The sequence below is a fragment of the Melospiza melodia genome, chromosome 1 (assembly GCF_035770615.1).
Source record: "Melospiza melodia melodia isolate bMelMel2 chromosome 1, bMelMel2.pri, whole genome shotgun sequence".
Taxonomy (NCBI): Eukaryota; Metazoa; Chordata; class Aves; order Passeriformes; family Passerellidae; genus Melospiza; species Melospiza melodia.
This window is the reverse complement of record NC_086194.1, coordinates 37627901-37649725: the sequence shown is the minus strand read 5'-3', so window position 1 is coordinate 37649725 and position 21825 is coordinate 37627901. Positions and strand designations below refer to the sequence as shown.

At 38.5% G+C, this 21825-nt stretch overlaps 1 protein-coding gene across 2 annotated transcripts; it reads right to left on the bottom strand.

Annotated features, from left to right (window-relative positions):
• Positions 1-1405: 1405 nt before the first annotated feature.
• Positions 1406-17210, bottom strand: RAB5A (RAB5A, member RAS oncogene family). 2 transcript variants are annotated; one of them, XM_063154308.1, is made up of 6 exons: positions 17082-17210; positions 11163-11415; positions 7715-7866; positions 6534-6656; positions 4630-4723; positions 1406-2286 (listed from the first exon to the last, which is right to left on the bottom strand). In XM_063154308.1, the coding sequence occupies exons 2-6, from the start codon at positions 11323-11325 to the stop codon at positions 2171-2173; spliced, it is 648 nt and encodes a 215-aa protein (XP_063010378.1). In that variant the 5' UTR covers positions 11326-11415; positions 17082-17210; the 3' UTR covers positions 1406-2170. The 2 variants fall into 2 exon arrangements, with proteins under 2 accessions (XP_063010378.1, XP_063010386.1); XM_063154316.1 differs by lacking the exon at positions 17082-17210 and adding an exon at positions 15056-15162.
• Between the last annotated feature and the right edge of the window lie 4615 nt (positions 17211-21825).

The following is a 21825-nucleotide window of genomic DNA, read 5'->3' as shown; positions in this document are numbered from 1 at the left end:
TAATCCAGAACTGTCTCTTTTTAGTAACAATGAAGTAAATTCAAAGAATAGAGATATACTGCTCCAATTCTAACACACAAGGTGACTCTGAAGAACTCAGTTTGACAACAGAAAATTTTATCCAAGTTTTCATCCACAGTGAGACTTCAGAGCAAGAAGAAACCAACACTTTCTGTGCAACAGGTCCAAGTCACAGCTATAAACAGCTGCAAGAGAATGTGCTGGCATCAAGGTCTAAAGCAATGAAAATGCCCTCAAAATAGACAAAACCATGCCATCTAATTCTGACTCAAATACACAGCTGGCAGAAAAAAATGGACTCCAATTCATTTTGTGACAAACTGCAGGTGATGTTGGTCAAGAACTGCTAAAGACTGCATCACCACTGGGTTCTAAACCACCACCACAGTTTGAAAAAGACACAAAAATGTACCAAATCAATTGCAAATCACAAGCTGCAGAGGACACAGAGCTCAGAGACACTGCAATGCAACAAGTCACCTTGTGAACAACGGGCAAAGACTGCATTAGCTCCAGGTTCAAGAGACAATATTACTATTTTGATCATACTTCTAAATGGATGCGATAAGATACCCAATTACCCCAACATTTAAAGATTTATCACAGGATAACTGGAGTGCCACAATATATATAGGACAAGCTTATATTTAGCTGTGCCATGAATTTATTGTAAGCATCTTAAATGCTGACCCATACAGTGAATCAGACATCTTGTCTGAAACTGTACAAATGCAGTAAAACCTCCTGAAACTCTGAATAAGAACCAGTAATCAAAATTTTTTTAAACCACTTTATTCAAACCTGAGCACCTCAATATAAAACTAAACACTGGTGAACTGTCATTTTTCTTGCTAAACCCAGATTACTGCAAATTTAAAATCTGCACAAGTAAGTTTCTATCAGTTCAACATTTAAATAGACTAATTCATCTCTTCTGACACACTTTGTAGATTTCATATAATGAAAATAACTAAAAGAATTAGTGCAATATACTGGACTGATCAAAATAAAATGTACTTTGGAAAACAAAGTTGCGAAGTTCATTACTGACAGACAGCAGTACTTATGTTACAGATACAGGAGCATCATTTATTACTGTTCTAGCCATAAAGGAAGAACTCAGAACCCCCTTTGATTAGAGAGGAAAAAAGTTAGCTTTAAGTAACTGTACATTCTGTATACCTTTAAGCAACTCTTAAATATTACAGAAAGTATTAAACAAATGTAGACTACAATGCAGAGTACCTATTTACAGTACATTAATATCCAAATTTAAAATCAAGTTGGATGTACATAATCGTTAGTGCACTATTTTTTTTTCCTTAGGGGAAAAACAAACTGTAATGGCCAGCAATGATCAGAAACAAGAAAGAAGTCACAGACACCGAGTTTGTTGTGGTTTTACTTGAAGAGCTCTTACAGTTTGTAGAGGACAAAAAACCCCATATCCTAAGTTGTAGAGTTGAATTTACTGGTCTGTACCCTCTGAACAGATTAGAAATGAAGTTAGACTTGATTCATCACTAATTCATTAAGATAACTAACTGGGTTGATATAATTTACATACAGTGTACCAACTAAAACTCCACTTTCTGGCAAGCATAGGATTCTTAAAATTGTTAATGCAAGTATTATTTGTAATAAAATTATTAACCTATGGAATGTATAACTAAACAATGGATACCTGCAGAAACAACTGGTTGCATCAATACTGCAAATAAGTTTAAGTAATTTTTAGACCCTGTTTCTAAGGAGGTTTTAAAGCACAATTGAGAATTATGAAAAGACCCAATTCTATTTATTATAACAGTGATCAGTATTGAGGCTACAGGAACTGGCCAATTAGGTCCACAGAAAGTAGTTCTTCTACACCTCTAATAATAACAACTGATTTTTAAAACCTTTCAACTGAAGGAAGTTTATTCCACCTCCATCTCTCCTCTACTGCTGAAACATTACAGCCAGTGGTGGATACATGCATGTTAAAATTTTAGGTGAAAAGAAAACTCTGTATCATGAACTTGACTATTATTGTAAGTCTCTTCGCTGTTTGGAAGCTGTACTGGACCAGGTTAAGCACTCCAATTCCATGGTTATTAACAGTTAGGAAGCAGAAGAATATTCAGAACAGTTTAAAGCAATTGATCTTTTAGTTACTACAACATTGACTCTTGGGTGGTTGTGTGGGTTCAGTAAGGTCTACTCCTCTTCCTCTGGCAGAGCTGGCTCCTGCATTCTGTGGTTCATTCTTGGGCAATTTTTTTGCTGTAAGGTGAACAGGAAGTGAGAGTTAAACCTGAGATTTTACTAAGATTAAATCACCTGAGTAAACAGAACAACACATTATAGGCATATCAGTGTACTCATTGTATAATCTGATTTGATGCACTGGTAATAAAAGAAGTGAAGACACTTCTTAATGATTAGCTACTTTATGATTTCCAGGAGTGAAATGGCATTGGGAATCTGAGCAGTAAAATGTATCTGCACAGGTGTGCTATGCCAGTTAATGACAGCTCTTGTGGGAATCCACCCACACAGAACAAGCTTTAAGATCAGGATGTTAGGGCAAAAAGATACAGAAACATTGAAAAGGCACAAAACACAGACAGAAATGGGTAAAACAGCTCCCAGATATCCAGCCAAGTAAGTGTTTGCAGACAACATATAAAATGACCCTCAACACCAGATCAAGCCACTCCTGTTTTTTTTTTTTCAAGCTGTCTTTTCCCTCCAGCTCTTATCAGTCAATTGACTGGTAATTTCTTTGTTGCCCTTGTAGCTCCAAGGTCCCTCAGTCTTAACACAAAAAATGAGGGTGAAAGCTGTACCCTTCTGAGCAGTAGCTTCTCCTGGATTTCTCTCCATCAGAAAATTGCTAAGTTCTACACAAAAGGACTTCCATGGGCCTATCTTACCAGGGCCCAACAACCACCCTTGTTTTATAGTTTGGCTGAATTGTTTCACTCCAAAGTAATTACTTCTGTCAGTTTTTAAAAGAACTTTTTCTAAAATGAATGAAACCTAGCCAAAAAAAACCCACAGAGCAGACATCAACATGTTGTGGTGCCAGATAACCTCAGGGTGCTGGGCAAAAGGGTGGGCCACAGGGATCCTCTGATATCTCCTCCAACTTGGGCTGTTCTACAGTTCTGTGGCAAAACCCAAGAATCCACATGGTACTAAGCTGCTGAGCCAGTACAAAGGGTGAATGTACCAATAGCAAAATGTCTTCAGAGCAATGTTTTGGATTCTAGAACTGTATCTAGAACTGAATTAGCATTGGGATTTTTTTAACTGGGAGTTCTGAATGAGTGCTGAAGCAGTCAATTTAGAAGCAGCTGCAGCTTGCATCCAACAATTCTTTCAACATTCCCATTTTTCATTTTCTCTCAGCTTTAAGATCATATTTATATGTGGTCCTGAAAATTGCATCCATATTTTGCAGGCCATTCCAAATTACATGCAATACTCATAACCTCATCAGAACTTCTATTCAGAGTCTATTGCTGCACAGATCTTGTTCTGATGCACTGACAAAGCTGAATTTCACCCCACTGATGTAAAATTTTCACACGCCAAAAAACATTGCACACAAAACACACAGTTACTAACTGGGCATTTTTTCCCTCAAATTTACTTTACAGGCTTCATTAAAATATGGAGGCAAGAATTATTGTTGATATATCAATTTTTTTTTTTTTAATGAGATTTTGGGGATTTTTTTTAACAGGAAGCAACCTGCACTATTAAACATAATCTTGACATTTCACCCAAATAGTACAGTTGAGCATTTCTGTATCATTAAATGCAGGCCTATCTTGAACATTTATGACAAAAATATGCTTTCCTGTCCGACAGTTAAGTGTCTGTGTCTATCTCCCTTTTTCAATTATTTACAGTTAATATGAAGCAAGTACTTATTATAAAGTGTTGCTATGCTGATAATTTAATTTGCATCTGCTGGAAGTTTGAAAGACACCAAAAACTACTTCCTGCTCTCCTGGCTTGGAAAGCAGAAGATTAAGACCTTTTTAAAAACATTTAACATCAATGATGTTTTTTATAAAAAGCAGGTTAGAGAGGTGCAACATGCAAAACAGATTGAGTGAGGTTATTTGATGCTATACATTACTACTACTCACTATCAAAGAATCTATATAATTAAGATAACTACTAAATAGATTAGTGGCCAGCCTAAAAATGAGTTCTTTTTCCTCCACTTTCATAAGTCTATTAACAATTAAATACAATTTTGGGTATCAATGGAACACAAAAGTTCTTGGTTTATACTTACTACTACATGCTAGCATGTTTACAGAAATCCCTACGATTATGTTACATTAAAAATATATGAGTAGATTTACTTTTCACATGCAGGGTCCTATACTTATGACTTGGACACTGAATTTAAGCACACATTGCCATCTCTGGCACAGCTTTTGGATTTCAGATAGATGCTTAAATAAAATTAAACAAATGAAAGGGAGTAAGAACACTTCAATACCAAAAATAATTTACTTGAAATACAAAGATCTTAGGTTAGGAAGATTGCCATGGTCATGAAAACCATTCCCTTTAAAGCTCTCATTTAGTTCATAAACTCACCAATTGCCATGAATATTTCATTTACGTTCATAGATGTCTTGGCAGATGTCTCCATGAACAATAGGCTGTTGTCATCTGCATAAGCCTGTGCTTCCTGAAAGTTAAAATAAGAATACATTTCTATTTTTTTCTTACGAAGTAAACTCATACAATCACTACACACTGTACTTTTAATTGCTACAAAAAACCAATCTCTACAGCATTTTGAAAGAAAGACAGTTTGTGGAAATACTCATCTCACAAATTTATACACCAGTTATGGAGAAGTTACAATTTCACCAATCAGTTAAACAATTATAACTGGAATCTTAAAGATCCTCACTAATCTTAAAAATATCCAGGTGGAAAAATCTCAGACAAAACTAAATAATAAATGAAAATATTTATGAAAGAGATAACCCCAATGCAGAATATAACCTCTGACAGTAAGACCAAATAGGCTTCAAAAGTGCCATCAAATGTCAGTAAGTCCATTATTACCCTGGAAAAAGGGAGTCAGTGAACTATCCTGAATCTTTCAACCACTGAGGCAGATGGATCAGAACAGTTTTATTATCCTGACATAAATTCACAATTACAGCAAATAATCCGTAATTTGCCATGTTACCTCCCTTTTCAGTATGAATTTCAATCTGATACACTTCTCTTAAGAACCATATTATTTCTGCCACTTCTTATTAGTCAGTTCAGCTGAGAATCTGCAGCTTCTTATGATTATGTAACTGCCTTTGCATTCAATAAGAAATCCATGAAAAAGCTGAACTACAGAACACCTTTGATGATCATAAGAATAATCGACGACTCTCTATAATTAAGTGACACCTGCTAAGATCTATGTAATTGTATCTGAAACAACACATTAACAAATACTTAGAAATCTAATAGTTGATTTGCAATGAGAAAGGCCTGTCAAGCCCACAAGGAGCCCACAAATACACAGTAGCAAACCCCCTAACATTGGAAAAATATTAAGACTGTAATTGTTCAAGAAATAGTACAGGAAGGTCTACTTTGTTAGTTAAATGTGATTGCCTTATTGACTACAGTCATGTATGAAATTTTTGCTAAATACCACAATTTTTAAAAAAACACCAAAGCTGCCTGTAAACTGTCACAGAAGTATAAAATTAAAACTGGCAGAAAAACACCTAAACCACTGCTAACCTTTTAATTCAACTCTCTATTACAAAAGGATTCATTACTATACGCAGCTGTATCTCAAACAGTGACCCCAAACACAGATTAAAAACCATCAATTACTGACTAATAAATACTATCCTAATTCAAATTCAGTCAATCGTGAATGGACCAAAACTACCTGCTGTTAGTTTAATTCAGTTTAAAGGCTATTTTCTGATGGCTTGATTAAACCTTCTAGAAGATAAAGTACACCAGTGAGAGCACAGCTGTAATCACTAAACCAAAAGAAATGCCAGGAAAAACTCAATTAAAATTTCAACACTGCTTCAACAGTACAGTCTAAGCAAGTTAGGCACATCAATCAGCTTTGTATCACACGATAATCAAAATTCTCTGGCTGACAAGCCAGACAGAAGTTGCTCCTATCTCATCCACTGAAACTCTAGTTACTGGTAATTTTGGGTAGGAGACAGAAAGAGGTCACATCAAAGAACAGATACTCAATTAGCCTTAAAGATAAGCAAATAAATTAATTATTCCTCAAAGTCAAATTAATTATTACAAAAAGCCTATTCCTCCATATTACTTGTACAGAAATAGGTTTTTTGGTAGCATGTATAATTTAATTAGTCTCAGTTGACATTTATATTTAACAGCATGACCTCCATAATAACTAGCTAGGCTATGCATATAAGCTCCCCGTAGGTTTATTTACTATCTGTTCAAACAAAATGCAATTTCTATGAACAAAATTATGCACATACCTGGAAATCCACAGCTCTTTTGTTAGCTAGATCAGCTTTGTTTCCTGCTAAAGCTATTACAATGTTAGGACTTGCTTGTCGCTGAAGTTCTTTGACCCAATTTTTCGCTCTGGCAAAGGACTCCTGTTAATGATTATAAATGATGCAACTGAGTTTTATCATCCTTTTTTACTTACCTATTATCCCCATCTCTGTTATCTACACTTTGAGCACAAAATGCCAATGTAAGGCTGCTACCTTAGTCCAAAGGCACATTCCAAATTGCCAACTGAGCTTTTAAAATGAAACATTCCTACCTCAGTTCTCAACTGTGCTTAGCTGGGATAATGCTGAAGTAAATAGGTAGGAAGATCTTTGTGTAGACAGAGTAAAGAAAGAAGTGGTTAAGAGAGAAAACAGGAATTTCAGTTTCTCCGAGAGATTCAAGGGTATGAACAGCTACATTGAGAAGGCCTCAAAATTACTTTTTATTTACTGAGGACTGTTCATTATGATACATGATTTCTGTGGGTTTTTTGAGAGACTTGGGTTTTAAGTCTAATTTTATCAGAAACTAGTGAAGCTTATCTCATCCAAGTTCAAATAAAAAGAAATCTAATAACCTTTGGTTTTGGTCTCAATAGCTTGTGCTACCTTTCCAATCCTTAATCAAAATTTGCAAAAATACTATATTAAAATAATGGCTGCATTATCAGAAATAAAGGTGCCACCAGCAATGTGATGAGAGTAAAAGCTCAAACTCCATAAACCGATTTAAGGGTGGGTTAGAAACATTTTTACAAGAGGATTTCTCATCTTCTTTTCCCTCTTTTTAACAAAAAAACCACCCCAAAACAAACAAACAAACCAAAACGCAACAACAAAAAAATCCCCCAAACAAAAAAAATAACAACAAACAAAACCCCAACTCTAGAAACAGTCTTTTAGCCAGAAAAGTTTGGACACAAATTGACATTACACAGTGCAGTATGAAATGAGCAATCTGGTCCAGCAGAAGGCATCCCTGCCCATGGCAGGAGTGTCAGACTAGACGACCTTTGAAGGCTTCTTCCCATCCAAACCATTCTATGATTCTACAAAATGATGAACTGATTTACACAAGTCAGGAAAAAATACGTAAAGATCAATGCAAGACTGGTAACTCCCCAATCCCCCTTGTGCATCCCTGCTCCAGCACTTACCTCGTTTGTGATGTCGTATACCACTATGGCTGCTTGTGCTCCTCTGTAGTACATGGGCGCTAAACTGTGGTACCGCTCTTGCCCAGCTGTATCCCAAATTTCAAATTTTACCGTTGTATCATCCAGACATACAGTCTGGGTTAGAAAAGCAGCTACAAAAAAGACAGAGGTGGTGAAACCAGAAGTTTGCTTGTATCTCTCTACTCATATATAGTTATGCTCACAGAGATGCAAAACATTTGTAGCCTACTATTAAAATACAACAGATTTGATGCAATCATTATTTACTATCTATTCAAACAAAATGCTGACAGTCTGACTCTGATCAACACAGAGGAGTTATTTACACAACTGGACTTTCCTCAAGACATAAGAAAGCAAAAATTGGAAAAAATTTCCTTTTTCATTATAGTGAATCTGAGTAACCATAAGCCTTCTCTAAAAGCTTCTAGATATGGTCTGTTGAAGCAGGATGGATACTAGAGTACCAATAACAGCATCTCATCATGCTATAATCCTAAAGTTCAGATATTTTCAATTCTACATATTTGTATTACTTGATTTGCATCTTAAAACTGTGATTTTCAGCTCCTAACACCTTTGCCTTAGCTAACAGGTCTGGAAGAAAGAGGCACTTCTTTAAAGTTCCTGTTCTCAAAGCAGCTGTATTTTTGACTTAGCAAGTGATCTCAAGAATTAATTTCAGCACAATTTCAACAGCCTGTAGTTTCAGGAAAACTTGCAGCCATTGCTACTACAGCTGAAAGCATTACCATAAATAATGGTCTTCCAGTTAGAGAAAATACTAACTCATTCCAAGTCTTCAAATAGTTACCACTAGTAAAATTTTTCCATTCACATTAAGGTACAATCAGAAGTATGGAGGTGAGTGCCCACAGAAATCCATATTGAAAACTAAACTAAGGAAAGACCACTACTTAGCTAAAGCAGGGGCTCTGATCACTAGGCACACTGATGGACTGTGATCAATTTAAATCAAATGGATGAAGAGACACTGATCCCTAACACTTGCATACCTGGGATTTCATCCTGTCCTATATACTCAGAGTGTATGAATCATTCCAAAACTGCTCCAGCCTTCAACTCATCTCATTACAGAAACCAAAATGAAGCCACTCTTGCTCTGTAAAGGACATTGTAACTAGCATACAGAAGTGTCCCTGTCTCAGCTGTAAGCAGCAGCTGCATGGTACTTAGCTGCTGGCTGGGGTTAAACCGTGACCAGAAGCTGACTCCTTAAGTGGTCAGGTGCTCCTGCTTCAGGGGTATTAGCATCCATCACAGATGAGCAGGCAGGCTGGAGAAGGTAAAACCTTTGATGTTCCAGTGTTAAATCAACATAAATCTCTCTAAATGCTACATATCTGAACACTGGTAGAACAGGCTCCACTTGGCAGCTCCCTAAGCAGCCCAGAACCAAAACAGAGTGGAAAAACACCATGCATCCTGCACTAAACTAAGGGCTTTCTCCCCAGAACAGTTCAATATTATATTTCTCCAAGGCAGAGACAAGATGTTAAGCAAGCTGATTTTCAAGTTCTCACAGACTTTATTCTCTTAACAAAACAAAAAAAAAAAGTACCTACACTGCATAAATGAAGGTATGTACTTGGAAAGAGAATTAAACAAGAGGTTTATTTTTTGTAATCCTCTTGTTTTTGTCAAAAGTAACATTTCAACCACTTTAAAATAACAGTTAACTTTCTTCGACCTTGCCAAGGCCATAGTAAATTGACAATTAATCATCTGTTAATTATCTGAAAGTCTATCATCTTTAACAGCCATACTTTTGTCTTAAGCAACTAACAGGCCTTGCTACACTAGTCTGAAGTGGCAAAACCACACCACCACCATCCAACATGTCTGCCTTTCTCTGCACTCCCTTTCAGATGTTTTTATCCAGATTCACAATGCACATAAGCCTCTCTTTGTTAAAAGGCCCTTCTGTATACAAAGAAAATTGTGCCTTAGGCAACTACAAGCCACAGAGTTAGACAGCTTTCTCTACAGAAAACTTTTCTGAATCCCAACATTGCTGCATGTAATAGCTCTCAGCTGTATTATATAGCATTTCCTTGTTTCTATTTGATATAGAAGAAGCACAAGTTAACACAGATTACACTAAACTTTATATATCTGAACTTGATCTTAGGCTCTTGTTTAACCTTTGCTTAGATTTTGATCAGTGTAACAGGGTTTGGGCTATTCCAAACACAAAACCAAGAAAAAACTAAACAGAGGTTAAATGAATTTTGAGATCATTGAAATGGAACAATGAATTTTACTTAAATTTTAACTGTTTTTCTAAACTAAAGACCTTGGTGATATTGGAAAGTTAATTCACAACACATCTTTGAGAAAGTTCTCTGTATTACCACACAGCTGTTTATCAGAGCATACAGAAACTTTCATACCAACACCTATCCTCAAGCCATGATAAAATGCACTAAGCCAAAAGTGTGCACTAGCAAGATTGCTAAAGCAGAAAATATGTGGTTGTCTATTTATGCTGACAGATAGAAAAAATAAACACATGTAACAGCTAGAAATAGGGCAAAAGAAGAATGCAATGAAATTCAGCTTGCATTTATTTTGTAAGCTTTCCAGCGTTTTTACATTTCAACAACTGTTGGTGTGTGAAGACACATACAGACCACTGAAAGGCCTTCACATAAATATTACAATGGAACAGGCTGACTCATGCAAGCTGCAACAGCAGCTACTGGAGAGTATTTACCAATTCACCAAATCCAAACTTTATAAAGTCTGTATGCTGTTAGGTAGTTTTAGGATACATTCAAATCTATCCAAGGAGGAATACAGCTCAAAGCACAAGTAATTCCAAAACACAATATAACTTAAGAAATCTGCCAAGGGAAAGAGTGTGATAAAAGCTGTTTAAAGCTAAACAGATTTTTAAAAAATTCTGGTAGCCAGCACCTGTTTTGTTTGAAATCACAAAATGGAAAAACAGCACAATAAATTCTGTGATTGCTAACACAGAAATATATCCAAAGATGTAGCAGGTTCTCCAAAATCAAAGTCAGAATGCCTAAGTGACAAACACAAGCTTTATGCAAGATGCAATGCTCGGGTTTTTTTCATAGAAACTAAGCTCACAATTCTTACTAAGCAGTTATTTTATGCATTAAGCATGCAGCATAATTAAAAGAGCCACACACCCACTTGCAAACAAAATGTAACATTTAGCCCAGGTTTCAAAACTATGCCGTTCAAGACACCTTTACTACCTCCATTTGAAAAGGATCTTGATGTTTAACTCAAAGTTATATTTCTCAATTACTGACATGGGTTTGAGCCTTGCTGTCAAGGATCACTCCAGAAGTGCCATTACATTAAAGGCTTTCAAGGGCAAGGACAATATAAACACATAACATGAAAGCAATTAACAGGGTAATTTTCTCACCTCCAATTGTACTTTCTTGAAATTCATGAAACTGTCCTTTTACAAAACGAAGCACCAAACTTGATTTGCCAACTGCAGACTCTCCTAAAAGTACTAGTTTAAATTGGCAAATTTTATTTCCAGCATTTGGCCCGTTGGGCCTTGTCGCTCCTCGATTAGCCATGTCCAAATTAGAAAGCAGTCCTTTGTTTCAACAGCTTTTGAAAGCAAGTTCCACTGAGATCTGAATCCTGGTTCTTCTGCCAGTAACAACCTATTTTGTGAAAAGACAGTGGGTGCATTAGATTTACAAACCAAGTAAGACAAGTCTCATTCACTAATGCAATGTATTATGCATAACTTCACCTAGTGTTTACCAAATTCAGCAGTCCAGACTACAGGTATCATCATTTGTAAGTTGTCAACTATAGCCAGAATTTATGATACATGAACCAGTTATCTTCTTCAACACCTAGTCTTCCCATCAAAGCTTCAAATTAGCACATTAAAATCCAATTATGCTGCTTTTTGCAAGACCTGAGTCTCCTGTTACTTCTTAACAAATCAGGACTGATGTATAACTCAACAGGTTTAGACTTTCAAATTGTCAGTAAAATAACAAATGACAAGCAGGAATAACTTTTCATAATTATACTATTGCTAACCAATATTCCAAAGTCAGCACTGCTCAAGGATGCTAAAAACTGAGGAATTTGGGAAAACTCAAAACACCACAGCAGCCTCTTAGCAAGTGTAGCTCATCAATTCACTTCTATCCCACCTATCAAACACAATTTCCTTACATTAAAGTACAGATCTTCACACACAAACCATTAATATCCTCTCTAATTAACAACTGTACTGAGAAGCAAAAGTGAAGTCTTCCATATGAAAACCAATTGACCAGTAAGAATTCCAGGCCACTTTGCACAAACTACCAGACAACTACCATATGATGATAAATTTCTATTTCCAATAGTTACATGTGTCCTAGATCAGTACAAACAACAGAGATTTTGGTAAGGACAAGTATGAACAGTGTATTGCTTAGTCTGCTTACTCTTCTTTCCAGCTGCTTAAATTAACCCCACCCACAGTACTTATTCATATAGAAAGGAAAGACTTTAGACTCTGCTGGTACCACTTCTGACCCTGATATTTATTCTTTTACACACTTAACAGTAGATACAAAACAAAAGACCTCTCAAAATTAGCTCATAATTTTGTCCTGCTCCTGCTGATAATTTATTTGAATTAAGCACACTTTGCAGGGATACAGCTTTTCTAACATCTAGGATGCGAGTTAGGTTGGAGTATGTGCTCCTAATGCAAAAAATGGCATAAATTCATGTGTTGCAAAAAAGTAAGCAAATATAATACTTTCAAATTACTTCCTGTTCTTCATTCCTTGTGATAAAGCAACTACATTTCAAACCAAGCAGTATTCTTTAACCACCTTCCTGTTTCAAACACAGATCAGGCACTTGAGCATTCCATTTTGCTACAGGCCTAGCTCAGATGCCAAGCCTCCCTTCTCCTTCCTGACTCTCCCCTTCCCTCAACCCAAGTCCTGAAGAACCTTCTTTCCTGGAAAGTGTTTCAGCATAATCCTACTCTTCAGTAAGACACTCCCTTACAAGCTAATATTCATGGAATAAATGAGAATAAAAATATTAGCATTATTTATGGAAAAACGTAACAGCTGAAAAACAGGTACTTTATTTCCAGTTGTATCCAGAACACAGGTTTTAAAAAATATTTTCAGCATCTTAGAGACACTTATTTGTTCATGTTCGTCCTTTTCTCATCTCTCTCAAAATAACTGCCTTTCTTTGAGGTAGAATATAACAACTTGGCATTCTGTCCTGAGTTGGTGTTCCATTTCACTATTACATTACACTAAAAAAAATACATATTTTAAAAATTTCAGTTGTGCAACATAATCTATCAAGTATTACCTTTTAGCTGTATATTCTTAGAAACATGTGGAAGCATTCCACAGTGAAAGAATGAAGCAAAAAAGCCCCTGCAAATCTTACCATCGTTTGTATTAACTACCAGATTAATTCTACACTAAAACTCTTATTCATTAAACTAATTTTGGTAGTATTTCAGAATATGGGAATGGATCCAGTTATTTTAAAAATATCAGACCTTTCATCCTTACACCATAAAACGATTTTGCACTACTAGTGTGTTGGCTCTCAGGCAAGACTCTTCCCCCCTCCATGATGTGGAAATATGCTTCAGAAGTTGTGGAGTGATTTGGATAAAAATGGATCAGTGACAACAGTTAATCTCTCCCTAATTGTACTACAATAGAGAATGCAGCAAGGCATAACCAAAATATAGGTGGTTCAGAATACTGTCAGCCATTTGTTTATCTTTTCCTCTGGAAAATTAATGAAGACAATTAAGTTATTTTTGTTTTAAAACGGAAAAAAACCCATCTGTTTGCTGTAGCATTCCAGTGTGTTTGGACAACCATGAAATAATTTAAAACCCTTTAATCTTAATATGTCCCATATTCTTCCAGACTGCAGCATTCATAAAAACATAAGGACAGCATCCAACGACTGTGTGACTTGGTACTCCTGGGAGCAAGTGACTTCTAGATGACACACAGTGAGGAAATCAAGTCACTGCACAGGTTACTCCCTATGACTGATGTTTTTGCTTGTTGTTTTCCATACTGAGAGCAAAATGAGGTATGAAAAAAGAACATTTAACTTGCATAATATTTATCAATTTCACCTGAGCATTTATGGCTGGTAGTGTTATTTCAGAGTTTTAGCACTCATGAAACAGTAACTACTACCCCTGGCAAAACTACTTCAAAACTACAAAGCTGACACAGGTTGTCAAGAAGAATATCTAGTTTTATTTTTATAGATGTCCAAGCTACAGAAGCTGTAGTTATCAGAGACCTTCAAAGTTTACATTCTTACAGCATCCCTCCTCTGAAATCATTCTAGACAGTCAGATATCATGTACAAAGACAAGCAGCTCTCAAGCTGATAGCAGACCACAGCACCTGACAGGAAGGCCATCTAAGAAACATACTGCAAACCTCATTCATTCAACAGTCACATCAATACACCTAATAAATTAATAATGAATTCTACTAGTCATACCACCCACTTTTCAACAGCTCAGGATAAAAGAAAATGCAAGACTGAAAACCTGATGACAGAGCACATCCAGATGATTGTGACATATTAAAAAAGTCACTAACACCTTCTATCAGTGTATATGGAAATCATCATCTTTTCAGGTTTCAGATGATGCCAGAACTCTGTAGCTGAAGTTCACAACATGGCAGCATATTTACACAAAAACAAGAGAAGTACCTGCTTGATGTGAAGAGAAGCAGTACTGCAGTTTGACACAGCCACGGCAGAATGGTTTTGGCCTGGTCTTTTCACATCTGTGAGCTGAGCACATAGTGCCCCACCAAGACTCAGAAGTAGATTTCAATGCTACAGTCCCCCGTGCACACTCCAAGTCTCAGGTCACATTCATTCTACTATTTCTTAATTCATCAGTAAAATACAAACCTGGAGAACCCAGGAGGAATAGTACACTCAATACCCTACACATACACTGCAAACCCAGATCTGGTGAAAATTTCCTGGGAAAAAAATCCACTGATATGGCTCCCTTTCTCCTCCTCTTCCAATTTTGTATGCAATGTAATCAATAAGTTTGGAATATGTAAAGAAAGAAAACCTGGGTAAGACATTTTCATTCAGCTACACGAAGGCAAGAACATAACTGCTTGACTTGAAACAAGCTCTTATACATATGGGAGTTACAGAAGTGACCTACTAATATAAAAATCTGCTAAGAAAATACTATAAATTTTTTTGAGACGGATGGCTTCACATGGATGGAAATGAGGGAGATTTTCTTACTTTTGTCGAGTTTAACTTAAAAACTCCAGTTTGCAGTCTTGGGCAGTACAAATACATATGTCACTCTGCTAAGCAGGAACTTGCACTCTTCTCCTGAATATTCTCCTCATGTCAGAGCAGACCCATGCTGAAATGCCAGAACACAAAGCCTGGAGTATATTATTAGCCAAGTACTCCTGGAAATCCCACCAACTAATTTACTGGATGCTGGGTATTCTCCTCACTCCAGAAGAGAAATTTGTATGCTGTTGGATAGTCTTGAGTTTTATTTATTAAAGGGTCCTAAGTATTTTAACAGATCAAACACAAATCTTATTATGCCTGAGTCTGTGTACAAAATACCAATAGCCCCAGCCAATACCTACAAACTCTCAATTTAATGGCATAATTCAGTCATGTAAGCATAAGCACTGGACTATTTTCAACTACAATACAGCTAATACAGAAGTATCAAAGTAACACTGGTGACAAAAGCCAGCCTACTGAAGAGATTAAGACAGTGAGCACTGTTCCTACAATTAATGTGATTAAGTGTATTATCAAATAGAAGGGCCACACAAAAAAATTCACGATAAATTTAAAACTGGAACATTCCACCACTTTTATATCTCACAGCAAACAACACTGTTTCTTACTAATGAACTTTTGTATGCTGCATTAACAGACACAAAGCATACAATGCTAAGGCTGCAACTATTATCTACTTGAAATTTCTTGATACTGGACTTTCTAGAACGTTTTAAAAGGCAGTAACTACAAAGGCTTATATATTAGCCACTCCTACTAACTCAGTTTTCCTTCCAGGTTCATCAGAATTAGTGTGGCACCTGACTGCAGTGTTCAAGACAGTGACAGAGATAACCAGCAAAATGATCATCGTGTGTAAGCCATATTGAAACATAATGAGACTGTAAGTTAAACAAGTGAATCAACACAGTTGCTGCAAAAAAATCATAGCCCTACAATTAAAGGTAATAGCCACCTCATAAGCTCATCCGAATGATGAATGGTACCAATTGCTTTCAGATAAACTGGTTTATCAAACAGGAAATGTAAGTGATGACTACAATACCATTGTCTCTAGCCACCTCACTTTAGCCAACATCTACCTTTTCCAAATTTCCCATTATGGAAGAACAATACCTACATGCAATCTGTAGGTAAGCATGACTGTAACTCTGAAGAGACACTATAAAACTGGAAAAAAATTTTAAAAATCCTTGATTTTTACTTTGCCTGAACGTTACATGAAAGAAACCGATTAATTTCTCCTGTTTAAATAGCTGTTTAGCCTCTCATTGCCACCCCCAAGCTCTGAAAAAGGTGTAAGGTAGAAAAAAAAAATCATTAAAAATGCCGAGAGAACAGCCTTTCATGGCCCTGTTTGGAAGATTTTGATAGTTCTTATGCAATTCAGCTCTCCTCTAAAACACAAAAAGCTTAGGTTTGTTCCTCTACCCTACCCCAGCTTTGTGTCTAGCTCCAATTCCGTGCGATGCAGAAGATACCCAGCACACTAGGCCTGTCGCGATCCCCCCGATGGCGACGCATTGTCGGGAGCATTTTACTTCCCACCTAGTTCACCGTGCTCCTTCCAGACGCAAGAGAAAGGGAAAGCGAGGGACCCATCACCCAGCCGCCCCTTCCATATCTCACAAGCACCTCGCGGGGCACAGCCCTCCCGGCCGGCCCCGGGCGGCGATACCTCTCCGCAGGAGCGCCCGCACGCAGGGGAGGATCCCCGCTCTCCGGGGCCCAGCCCCTCCAACCCCCGCCGCCACCTCCCCTCCCCCGCGGCTCCCTTCCAGGCACAGGAATAAGGGGAAGTGGGAAAACCGGGGGCGCCATTTTGAGCCGGGAAAGGAGAGAGCAGCGTCCCCTCCCCGCACGCCGGGCTGCCCACCTCGGCCGCCCGTGCCGCGGCACGACGCTCCCGCGGCGCCGGGGGAGCGGCCGCCGCCAGGAGCGCGGACAAGGCGCGTCCCGCCGCCGCCGGGACCCCCCCGCGCCGCCACCGCCTCCTCACCTGGCCGCGGTGGGGGAGCCGGGGCGGCGGCGCAGCGCTGTCCGTCCGTCCGTCCGTCGGTCGGGGCTGGCGGGCGCGCCGGGGCAGGGTGGGCGGAGGAGGGGTAAGAGGGGAGGCGGCTCCTCGGTGGGGGCGAGGGGCGGGGGCGCAGCCGTGCCTCACCCAGCCCCGCCGCCGACTTCCGCCGCCGCCTCTGCCCCGACCAAAACACACTCACACACACACAACACGCACTTCCGCCGCCGCCACGTCACGCCCGCACGCGCCGTGCCCTTCCGGTTCGCCCGCGCCGGCCGTCACGTGGCTGCCTTTCTTTCCCACCTTTTCCCCTCCTCCTTTTGTTCCCGCTCCCTCCCCTCCCCGCCGGCCGCTCCCACCGCGGCCGGGCCGCTCTCGGCTGCAGGGTGTTTGTTCCCTGCCTCCCGCTTCTCCCCTGCGCCCGGGGGAACAGTCCCTGCGAGCGACCCGCGCGTCTTCCATCTTCCATTTACGGTGGGGGTGGTGCGGCACTGGGATGGGTTGCTCAGGGAAATTCAGGATGCCCCATCCCTGACAGTGTTCACGGCCAGGCTGGGTGGGGCTCCGAGCAACCTGCTGTAGTAGGAGGTATCCCTGCTCAAGGCAGGGGACTTGGGACTGGATGATGTTTAAGGTCCCTCCCACCCCAAACTATTCCGTGATTCTCTGCCAGCCCTCTAGGGACTGCATTGCAGCCTGAGGAGGCCTCTGAGGAGCCAGGGATGGGAGCTGGGCTTTGCACACACAGACGAGCCCTGGTTTAATCCTTTAAAAGAACCAGTTTCAAAGGTATTAGTCAAACGAATTGAAAGGAGGAACTACATGGGAAAACCTGAATTGCCATCGGGAATTTGCCTTTTTTGAACAGCCACTGATAAAGCCCAGAACAAGTCTCGACTGCTTCATAGCACAAAGCATGGCCTTGCGAGAGAGCAGGATAAAGGCCAGTTGGCCACAGGCTGTAAGTGGGTTGCAGCGGAAACAGAACAATCATGATAAGTGTTTCTTCAGTATAGCAGCTTCAACAAGGTCTAAAAGTTGGCATTTGAAAGAAAGAAACAAACAAACTGGTAAGGCATTAAGTGTATCAATAATGGCATTTAGTAATTGGTACAATTTAATGAAGATTGTTTGGATACTCCGTCACAGGAAATAATCAAGTTGATGTAGTTGCAATCTCAAAATACATTTTTTATTTCTACCATATATATTTAAATGAAGCAAAAATCAAGTTATATAAAGCTTGTGGTCAGTGTTATGCTACTTTCCCCTTCCTTAGTATGACTTATCAATACTTGAACATAATGAAGTGAACGGAGTGAAAACAGATTGTTACTCTGAGACCAAATTGGTACCAATGGAAAAGTGTATGGAAAAGAAGAACTGATGAAGATTAAAAAAACAATTTCCCCTTTCTGCTTTATTATGTTGATCACTTACATAAGTGCTTTGTGAATATGTAGGCCAATATGTAATTTCAAAAAAAGGAAAATAGTCTGCATTCATCGGTGATGTAGAACGCCAGACTAGCTCCAGAGAAACATGGTTGTGTAAGTAAAGTATACAAACTTATTTGAGCTGTGAGTTTTCTAATTGTAAGAGTTGTCCTTTAAATCATGTAATCCTGCCCTAATACACTGCTTATTTGCCATAACCCTCTGACTGGTCTCAATATGTTCAACTGGATTGCAGAATTTGCTGAGCAAACAGCAGATTCCTGATAACCAAATGTGTTTTACTACACACCTGACAGGCATGCATTGGAGCACCAGACAGCATCCGGTCAACCTGGCAGCTGCTCACTCACTCATTCACTCGCTCACCTCCCTGCAGCAAGACAGAGAACATAACAGGAAGAACAAAAGCAGGAGAACTTGTGGGCTGAGATAAAGACTGTAATAGATGAAGGAAAGTGGAAGTGAAAAGGCAATACAGAGGAAATCACTGGCTACCTCCCATAAACAGGCCAGTGTCAGGCAGTCTCCAAGCAGCAGCCAACTTGCAAGACATCTCCTTTGTGTACCTCCAATTTCTATTGCTGAGCACAATGCTGTGTGAGATGGAATATCCCTTTGATCAGTTTGGGTCGGCTGTCCTGGCTGTATTCCACTCCCATCTTTCTGGACCATCAGCAGCATTTCTCCCTAGGTTGGGCTAATGACAAAGTGGAGAAAAAGAGAAAGTCCTCACCCTGTTCAAGCGCAGCTCAGCAGTAGCTGAAGTATTTCTGTGTTATCAACAGTAGTTCAATCACAAATGCACAACACAGCACTATTCAGGTTGCTATGAAGAAAATTAACTCCACCTCAGTAAGACACAGTACACACATGAACAGTTTATGTGGAAAAATATTACATCAAATCTTTAGAATTTGCACAATTTAGAATTACTTGAACTAAATTCAATTTAGAGATTTAACACGCCATATGTGACATTTTGTGTTTCACTTAATCTTATCTAATAAAGAACCATACTATTCCATATGTAAGGATCATTATCTATGCTTCTGATATTAATAAATACTTCATAAAATTGACATAATCTTTCAGATTAACAGATGTATCTGAAGTTCAAGGCTAAATGGAATTTTTGATGCAGGAACTCTATTCACATTGTATAGTTGCTGTTAGGAAGCCTGTTTTATATGCAGGAGGTTCCTGCTGGCTAACTTAACTCTCTGAGTGCAAGGCAGAGCTGTAGCACATCTCTCTTGCTTTGTGAAATGCCCAAATTGTTCACAGCTGGTTGAGGCTGACAGAGTGGGACAGCAAACACTGAGGGTTCACTGTGAATGTGTGAAATAGAGGCACGAGAGAATGTGGCAGTAATCAAATTACCAAGTTCCTGTATTCACTGTTTTTCTGTATTTCAGGCTTGACAAGTCTCTGTGAGTTCTAGTGGTGAAGACAATTTTCTTCTGTTGTAGTCTGTACAAAAAGATGGGAAAGGAAAGCTCTGAAATCACACATATAGCCCCTACCAGTGGCCATGTTTTCATTTTTTGTTTCATCGTGGATCATATACCAAAAGTGAAACTGCTGGGTGATATTAACAAATTTATATTAGTGGGTCATGGTTTCACCAGGTGGCATTCCATCTATTTTAGCATTTCTCTGTAGAGTTTTAATATTATGTTCTGCTCAGCCTTTTTGTGTTTAAATCTAATGTTAGATGGGTAATAATAAGTGGAAGTTGACTTTAGAGAATGTGCACAATCTCTTTATTGTGCCTGAACTTCCCAAATTTTTTTTTTTTTTTTGCTATAACATTCTTTTTTTCTGTCTCCTATCTCTACTTGTGTACATTTTCTATGTACCTACATTGGCTTGGTCATAGCATAACACATAGAAAGTGTGCTGTGCATAGAAAACAGTAATTTCCTATCCATAAATGAACTGAATAAAAAACCATGAAAGCAACCAGGCAGTAACAGCAAAATGCATCAGCATGGCTGACACAATTAAGACATTTCACAACATTCTGAGTGTTTTACACTGAGTTCTCTGGCCTTCACAGACCTTCAGGAAAATACAAACTTAAGTGCTTTGGCTCCAGTCTGTGCCAGCACCATAGTCAGAGTGAGAGCTGTGTTGCAGAACATGGGGCGCTTGCACTTCATAAAGAAAGTAAAATGCAGGGTTTTGGACAGTTTCCATTCCTGTTTTAGCCTAATCAAGACAGAAAAAGGCATTAGGTTGTGGGAATTGGATGTCAGAAACTAGTGAAATGTCAAGTACTGTTGAGGAAAAAAAGTGCTGGTGTGGAATGGAAAATTTTCAACTTTTTCCAAATAGTTTTCTCTAGAGATTCTACCTTTGACATAGAAGATGACAAATTCATGCTGAAGTAAAGAAAGTTTTAATCCTTTTTTCCCTAAAATTGATTTCAATTGTTTTTTCTTAATTCATCATCTTACCTTAAAAATTACAGGTCCTTACCACTCCACAAATACTCTTTCTGTGGCCAAAATAACTTTCAGTAATAGAAAGAATGGATATGACACTGGTTCCAGAATGAGAGGAATTACAGGAAAGAATGTATTGTCAGTAGGTTTCAAATTGATTTATAGGGACCCATGTTTCTGTGAAAAAAGGAAAGAAGCACAGAGAGGCAAAAAAAAAAAAAAAAAAGACTTCTGCTCTACTTGTTTCTGCAATAGGCACTCTTCTTACATGTCCAAGTCCTATTTTTATGCCTTTGACACAACCCACTCCATCGGGCTGAGTGGATGGTTTCAATTAGCAAGTGTGGCCACCTACTGGGGAGAAAATAAGGTAAAAATAAATCAGCAATGCACAGACTGTATAAAAATGATACAACCTTGAGCACAGGTAGAGAACCATCTAGAAATACAACAAACACTAGGACAAAAATTCCATTTCCTGAATTTTATCCTGGGATTTAAAAAAAATCCCAGTTTCCTGAGCCCTATTATTACCATCTAATTTTTACATTACTGTACTTTGCTCTTCCTCTCTATAAATAGTTCTCCCTTCTGTCAACTTTACTAGATAGAAATTTAACCTTACATATGAGTGGATCACAAGGCAAGACATAACCAATCATTATATTTATTTATTAAACTACCAAAAATACTGCTTTGTTTTGCAGGAAAACTCTAAACTTCAAGCAACAACAAATATGACTGAAATGTGAAAAGAACTGAACCCATTAAGACTTTACAAGAGCTTTTTTAGTTCCCAAGTGGACATGGATGTTCCATACT

Excerpts from the sequence above, each read along its gene's own strand:
- RAB5A (XM_063154308.1), bottom strand. The coding sequence starts at position 11,325 with ATGGCTAATCGAGGAGCGACAAGGCCCAACGGGCCAAATGCTGGAAAT. Across the intron at positions 6,657-7,714 it reads TATACGACATCACAAACGAG|GAGTCCTTTGCCAGAGCGAA; the intron begins GTAAGTGCTGGA and ends AATCATTAACAG. Across the intron at positions 4,724-6,533 it reads AAAGAGCTGTGGATTTCCAG|GAAGCACAGGCTTATGCAGA; the intron begins GTATGTGCATAA and ends TTTAACTTTCAG.